The sequence below is a fragment of the Centrocercus urophasianus genome, unplaced genomic scaffold, assembly GCF_019232065.1.
Source record: "Centrocercus urophasianus isolate 14NV4802_14NV808 unplaced genomic scaffold, USGS_Curo_1.0 seq_757, whole genome shotgun sequence".
In the NCBI taxonomy this organism is placed as follows: Eukaryota; Metazoa; Chordata; class Aves; order Galliformes; family Phasianidae; genus Centrocercus; species Centrocercus urophasianus.
In genome coordinates, this window is record NW_024885374.1 from 34,776 (window position 1) to 42,237 (window position 7,462).

At 55.0% G+C, this 7,462-nt stretch overlaps 1 protein-coding gene across 1 annotated transcript; it reads right to left on the reverse strand.

Moving 5' to 3' along the window:
* Positions 1 to 3,295: 3,295 nt before the first annotated feature.
* On the reverse strand, positions 3,296 to 7,462 carry ACTB (actin beta). Its single transcript, XM_042838307.1, has 6 exons — positions 7,380 to 7,462; positions 6,396 to 6,524; positions 5,829 to 6,068; positions 4,870 to 5,308; positions 4,379 to 4,560; positions 3,296 to 4,029 (listed from the first exon to the last, which is right to left on the reverse strand). Exons 2-6 carry the CDS (start codon positions 6,516 to 6,518, stop codon positions 3,886 to 3,888), a joined length of 1,128 nt encoding a protein of 375 aa, XP_042694241.1. The 5' UTR covers positions 6,519 to 6,524; positions 7,380 to 7,462; the 3' UTR covers positions 3,296 to 3,885.

Here is a 7,462-nt window from a genome sequence, read left to right on the forward strand (position 1 = left end):
AGCCCACAAGTAGAGTCAAAGCCCTGCCCAGTGCCAGGCCAGCTGGAGCAGCTGGTGTGAGGACTAGCCATGGTTCCCTGCAGCCCTGGGCTGTCTGTGCACCAGGCAGCAGTTGCCAACCCCAGATAAAAGCTGGGAGCTGAGACAGGTTAAAGAACCTCCCCAGGAGAAACCACGCTCACAGCATTTGTAAGAGGAGCTGAGCTCGGTCTGACGGCCCTCTGAGCAAACGAGCAGTGTAGATAAGACATGAGGTTGAATTCAAGGCAGCAGCAGGACATCAGATGGGCTGTAAAGGAGGAAGGAAGCAAACAGCTACTCTGAGCGCTGGCATTTCCCTTGATGGTTGCTGGGAAGCTGTCAGTGGGTGAGTGCAGAAACCTTCCCTGCTGCTCTTTAGTTCAGGAACGCTCTTCCCACCGCTGGCACATGGGAACCTCCTGTGAAAATGGCATCAGTTCAGTGCTGGTCTGTCTCCAGGCAGACTTTGATCATGGCGTGACTCATACAGTTTTCCTAGCCCAAAGAAGGCAGGCGCATACCGTGCTGTCCCGGTCCAGGAGGGCAAACAAACAAATCTGGTGCTGCTATCAAGATATTGTGTTCTGTACAGCATCTCTTCACAGTTCATGGCTGGACAGACCTGGTGAATTATTTATTTATTTTTTTCCCCTGGGAAACTCTTGAGTCATTTCTCTCCTGTGGTTCTTCTTAACACTGATAAAGTTTGAACATCTCAACTTTCTGTCAGCATAATGAAAGCTTGGTGGTCAGAGCGCTTTGTATGCTTGGGCAAACTGCTGTCTCCGCTGCTGTAAATGGTTTTCGGTGCTTGATACGATTTAATACAGTAAGGCCTACTAAAGTAGATTACGGATGGGTATAATACAAGCCAGGACAGGCTTGAGGTCAGCATTCTCTCTGCAGAGACCAACTTCAAAGAGCAGGGCTCCTCCTCCAGCCGCTGTCTCATCCATGAGCTGACACCAAGAAAAGCCCGTTTTCTGAAACCGTCACTTTGTGCCCTCAGAGGGGACTTCCACGAGGAAGCCAGTTGTGTTTGAACGTCCTGGGAAATGGGACATTTGCAGGCTGCCAGCGTGCTCTAACAAGAGGACAGAATCCCCCCCAGCCAGGGGCCATTTTTGGTCAGCGCTCCCTGACAAAGCTTGAGGCAGCCACACAAGGAGGCCCTTCAGGGCTAAATCCTGAGAGCTGCAGCCGTCCCCTTTGCCAAGGACATCACTAATTCCTGGCAGTGGCTTGATTCCATAAGCAGCTCAGCGAGGTGACTTTCCAGGTCACCGGCTAATTGCAGGTGAAGTGCCAGCCACTGTCTCCAGCAGGAGCGAAAGTTGGGAGCTCTGAGGGAAGAAAAGGAATAAAACGTTTGCTCAGCTCTGTTCAGTTGAGCCAGTTCCCCCGGGCAGTTAAAGGGAGGTGAGAAAGGGCTGGGTGGCCTGCAACAGTCTGTGGCTGATCCCTGCTGTCCCCGCAGCCGCAGAACTCCCAGCACATCACAGCCTAAACACAGAGATGGAGAAGCTATGGTTAAAAAAAAAATCCCCCATCTCCAATGCCCATCATTTCTGAGAGGAAACCACCTGGCTCCCCTCCGCTTGTCGGAGTTGGGAGCAGTGAGTAATGCTTGCAGGCTTCCCTGCCCAGCACCACATTCTTTTCTCCAGCATGTAATGGCCCAAAGGAGGCATAAAGTGAGCCTTGCTGGAGCAGCCTGCGGAGTAGCTGTGCACGCCATGGCCTCACGCTGGAGAAGGGGTGGGAAGGGCTGCAAAACGCTCAGCCTCATTTTATTGGGGGGCTGAATGCCTGGAGCAGCAAGAAAGATAGGAAGAAAAGAAAAAAGGAAACCCTGTGAAGTGTTAACTGAAAGCTTTGCTTTCTGCTCTTTGAAGCATACAAAATCAGCTCAGCTCCCCGGCCCATTACTCTCCCTGCACCCTCTGCTCTCGACCCCAGGCACTTTGCAGCTCCTTGCCTTGCTGCCACCATCCTCTCTGCAGTTCTTTGTGCCTCAGCACATTTTTCACAGCAATCAGTGGTTGTTTCAGGGAGGACTGAAGGCAGAAGAGCAGACATGCCCCATTTCCCTGCCGCCATCTCCTCTCTCCTCCTGGCCTTTTTCCTGCTCCACTCCCACCAGCTCCCTCCCCAGCGGCTGCTGCCGCCTCCTCCTCACCCTGCTTCCCCAAGACCCCGGGTTATTAGCCCAGTTTGGGCCCCTCCCCAACCAGTTACACCTTGCTCCTTGCAAACCAGTGCTTCCAGTAACTCATCTGCCTGGCCCAGCGTCTGCACCCGCAGCCCTGCCAGTCTCCTGCCACATTAGCGCAGCCAGAAGGGAGGCTGAGGAGACAAAAGGAAGAAACCAGCAGGTCCACCCTGAGCACAGCGTGACGCTGGGGAATGATGAGGCCAGGCAGAGGATTAAAAGAACCCATGCAGCTTGTTCCCTGCCTTTCATCTGCTGTGAGCGTGACACAGTCACAGCCATTAGCTCTTCAAAGCCAGGCAGGTTGGAGGAGCCTCGGGAAGCCAGCGTGCCCACAAGCAAGGCTGTGAGGACTTGTCTGCTTAGGCTAGCAATGCAAAGCGTCACCTGGCTTTGCTCTCCCTAGGCCCTGACCCTGCAGCCATGTCACTGCTCCAGTGAGAGCTTCCTCTCCGCACCCTTTCCCAGCCCCACCCCTGCAGTGATGTCTAACAGCCCTGCTCTCAAAATCCATTTCATCCACTTCGCTGAAGGCTTTCTCCTGCCTCCACCTGAGGAGCTGCTCCACCCAGCAGGCAGCTTGCCTGAGCCCAGGCCTCCCACTTTCCCCAGCTGAAGCAAAGGCAGAGCAAGCTGCTTGCCTGGAGATACTTGAAACTGGAGGACAGAGGCCACAAGTGAAACACTTCTTGGAGGAAGAATAAATGGCCCCATGTCAGGAGCCAGCTGCACCTTGGTAACACCACCACCCCACTGCTGTCAGGTCACACACAGAATAAGGGTCACAGGAAGCAGCACAGCTGCAGCCCCACTCTCTCCCAGAGCTCAGCCCACCCTCATCCAACAGTCCCCTACAGAGTGCACTGATGGCAGCTCAGGACAGAACTGGAGCCAAACTCCTTGCTGAAGTATCATCATGGTTCATTCAGCCTGTGCACCACCAGACAGCACCAGCATGCACCCCCCAGAGACAGCTGATCCACACAGGCTGGCAAGGCTGGATGAGAGCAGGACCAACTGTCGAGAAACATCACAGAAATAAAAACCAACACCAGTCAAGCCTCTATTGTGTGCACTTTTATTTGAACTGGTCTTAAGTCAGTGTACAGGTAGCCCCTCCCTCCCCCACATACTGGCACTTTACTCCTAGACTGTGGGGGACTGTAAAGCCTTCATTCACATCTATCACTGGGGAACACAGCCCGCTTGCTTGACAAATCAAAAAGGATCAAGTGTGTTTTGTTTTTAAGGCGGAAGATACAAAAAGACACTTGTTGGGTTACATAATTTACAGACAAGCAATTATCATCTAACACCAGTAATGGGTACCGGCTCCTCCCAGCTGGGCTGTTGCCTTCACAGAGGCGAGTAACTTCCTGTAACAATGCATTATAACAATATTTGGAATGACTATTAAAAAAGAAACAAATGTACAATCAAAGTCCTCAGATGCATTGTAGAACTTTGGGGGCGTTCGCTCCAACATGTTTCATTTTAAGACTGCTGCTGACACCTTCACCATTCCAGTTTTTTAATCCTGAGTCAAGCGCCAAAAGAAAAAACAAATAAAGCCATGCCAATCTCGTCTTGTTTTATGCGCATTTATGGGTTTTGTTTCATCACAAGGGTGTGGGTGTTGGTAACAGTCCGGTTTAGAAGCATTTGCGGTGGACAATGGAGGGTCCGGATTCATCGTACTCCTGCTTGCTGATCCACATCTGCTGGAAGGTGGACAGAGAGGCCAGGATAGAGCCTCCAATCCAGACGGAGTACTTGCGCTCAGGTGGGGCAATGATCTGCAGGAGAGAACAACTGGTCAGATGCAGTGTGATGGCACACACTCCCATGCACAGCCCTGTGGCACCCTGCTACCCAATTGCTTTATCTGGCCTTGGCCAAGGCGCTCTCTAGTCTGAGCAGGCTTAAGGCACAGCCTCACACAGAACACCCTCCTCCCCCACTCACAGCCAGCACTTAATCTAATTACTCACACAGCTGAGTGGCTGCCACCCTGCCCAGAGCAAGGCCATAAGGCTCCACCACTAAGACAAAGCAGTTCCCATCTTCTGTAGTAGTTTAGTTCAGCCTCTTCCACCCACACAGCATTAAGGGGTGCGTGAGAAAGAGCCCAGGGCTCCAGCCTACCTTGATTTTCATTGTGCTAGGTGCCAGGGCTGTGATCTCCTTCTGCATCCTGTCAGCAATGCCAGGGTACATTGTGGTACCACCAGACAGCACTGTGTTGGCATACAGGTCCTTACGGATATCCACGTCACACTTCATGATTGAGTTGAAGGTAGTTTCATGGATACCACAGGACTCCATACCTGTGAGCAAAAAGCAGCGTCAGGTCAGTGAACAGTTCAGAGACAAGGAAGCCAGAGGACTTACTACTATAGGAAAACGAGAGAATCAAAGACCTCATAGTAGGAAACAACTCAGCCCAACAAAGCCATGGCTGACAGGCCATGTTCTACTGACCTAGGTACCTCAACTGTCCTCAGGCTGAGGAAGAAAAAGACTGGGGTGGAATGGGACAGACCTGCTAAGGGCCAGCAGTATTACAGCAGCTGACCAGTCTTTAAGTCACTCTAGGCAGAAGGAGCTCAGAGCCTCCTGAAAGGAGTCAGACTTACCCAAGAAAGACGGCTGGAAGAGGGCCTCAGGGCACCTGAACCTCTCATTGCCAATGGTGATGACTTGACCATCAGGGAGTTCGTAGCTCTTCTCCAGGGAGGAGCTAGAGGCAGCTGTGGCCATCTCCTGCTCGAAATCCAGCGCGACGTAGCACAGCTTCTCCTTGATGTCACGCACAATTTCTCTCTCGGCTGTGGTGGTGAAGCTGTAGCCTCTCTCTGTCAGGATCTTCATGAGGTAGTCCGTCAGGTCACGGCCAGCCAGATCCAGACGGAGGATGGCATGGGGGAGGGCATAGCCTTCATAGATGGGCACAGTGTGGGTAACACCATCACCAGAGTCCATCACAATACCAGTGGTACGACCAGAGGCATACAGGGACAGCACAGCCTGGATGGCTACATACATGGCTGGGGTGTTGAAGGTCTCAAACATGATCTAGAAAGATAAGAAAGCACTGAGTCAAGCAGAATAAACCAAGGTTCTCACTGCACGCCTCCATCAGTCCATGCATGTGGTTTTACATTTGTCCCTAGATAAGAGGCTTCTTTGCTCCTCTAGGAGATATCAGCACTTATCTCACTTGGTCTCCACCCACACCTGCCAGGTCAGAGCCTGAGCAAGGACACTGCTACCACAGGCCCATCCACATGACACAGCAAGGAACAAAACAAAGGCCAAGAAACTACAGTACAGTCACTCGAAGATGGTAAATGGATTAGTGCCTAGTCAGAAACAGCAGTTAGACAAGTTGCTAGTTCAGTTTCAGAGAAAGTCAGCTTAGAGCAAACAAAACCTGTCAAGGTCCAGCAAAGGGGAGACTCAGGTCAGGAAAGGAAAACCCTGTAAAGATGGCAAAAAGGGAAAAGTGGTGAAGGCAGATAGAGGACAACATGGAAGAGGAAAGCCGGCCTGCAGCAGTGCCTGCTGTAGCTCCAGGCTCAAGCATTTTACACACCTGTGTCATCTTCTCTCTGTTGGCTTTGGGGTTCAGGGGAGCCTCTGTGAGCAGCACAGGGTGCTCCTCAGGGGCTACTCTCAGCTCATTGTAGAAGGTGTGGTGCCAGATCTTCTCCATATCATCCCAGTTGGTGACAATACCGTGTTCAATGGGATACTTCAGGGTCAGGATACCTCTTTTGCTCTGGGCTTCATCACCAACATAGCTGTCTTTCTGGCCCATACCAACCATCACACCCTGCACAACAAAGAAAAAGCATTAAGTTTAACTGACAGGCAAGCTGCAACGGATGAATAAAGTTTCCTTCCAAAAGCCACACCTTTAATTACTACTAACCCCCTACTGCCCCTACGATGCCAGGGAAGGGACTGTGCCAACCGCTTCAACACAGGATGCTCTGCAGCAGGCTGTGCACTCAACCAGTTACTGTTGCAGAGCAGCAGCCTCTCATGCCACGCATAAAAATAAAAGGGCTCCCTGAAGCTTAATGCCCTCAGCAGAACCACTCCCACCGAACGCTCCTCTCCATTGTCTGGAAGCAGCACCCAGCCGTCGTTGCCATACCTGATGTCTGGGGCGACCCACGATGGATGGGAACACAGCACGGGGAGCATCGTCCCCGGCGAAACCGGCCTTGCACATACCGGAGCCATTGTCAACAACGAGCGCTGCAATATCATCATCCATGGCTGGCTGCGGAGGAAGAGAGCAGAGAAAGACATGAGCGCCGCCGGTCGCACAGCAGAAGCTCAACCTCGCCCCGATCCCCCGAAGGCGGCCGTACCCCTACGGGCAGCCCCGAGGCCGAAGGCACAGCGGGGAGCGGGGAGGCCGTTCCGTTCCCCACCCATTTCCTTCCTGCCGCCGCCGCACCGCTTCGCCCCGCGCCCGCTAGAGGGGGTGCGGCGGCACCTCCCAGATTTCGGCGCCGCACAGATTTGGGACAAAGGAAGTCCCTGCGCCCTCTCGCACGATTACCATAAAAGGCAATGGCTGCGGCGAGCCGCGCCTCGACAGCCGCCGGCGCTCCGGGGGCCGCCGCGCCCCGCCCCCGAGCCCTCCCCGGCCACAGCCGCCCCGCCCCGCCCCCCCACCTGCCGCCGCCCCCCGCCCGGCACGGCGAGCTCCGCGCCACGCCCCGCACCCGGCCGCGGACGGAGAGCCGGGCTGCGCTCGGCGACCGGGCGGATGGCGGGGAAGGGGGGGGGGTACAGCCCGAGCACCACAGCCCGAGCACCGGCCCCCCCCGCCCCCCCCCCCCCGCACGCAGCCTTTGTTCCCCTCGCGGCCTCCCGCACCGAAGGGCGCCGCCCCCGGCCGCGCCGCCCGCACACAGCGGGGCGCACCAAGCCCCGAGCCGCGCCCGCAGGCACCGGGCGGCGCGGAGCCGCACGCGGCGCTCCCCGCATGCACGCACACGCACAACCCGTACAAAGGTCCGTCCCGGAGCCCCTCAAGGCTTCCACGCAGCCAGAGAAAAGAAACGAGCGATCATTAAACCAAGCGATGATCGCAGCCCGGAGGATCGGGGCCGTGCCGCCCGCTCACCTGTGGGAGTAACGCGGTCGGTCAGAGCCGGGGCGGGCGGCGCGAGGCGGCGGCGGAGCGGGGCACGGGGCGAAGGCAGCGCG

Coding starts and splice junctions, on each gene's coding strand:
- ACTB (XM_042838307.1), bottom strand. CDS start 6,518: ATGGATGATGATATTGCAGCGCTCGTTGTTGACAATGGCTCCGGTATG. Junction 4,561..4,869: donor CTTCCAGCCGTCTTTCTTGG/GTAAGTCTGACT, acceptor TTTTGCTCACAG/GTATGGAGTCCTGTGGTATC. Junction 4,030..4,378: donor CTAGCACAATGAAAATCAAG/GTAGGCTGGAGC, acceptor TCTCTCCTGCAG/ATCATTGCCCCACCTGAGCG.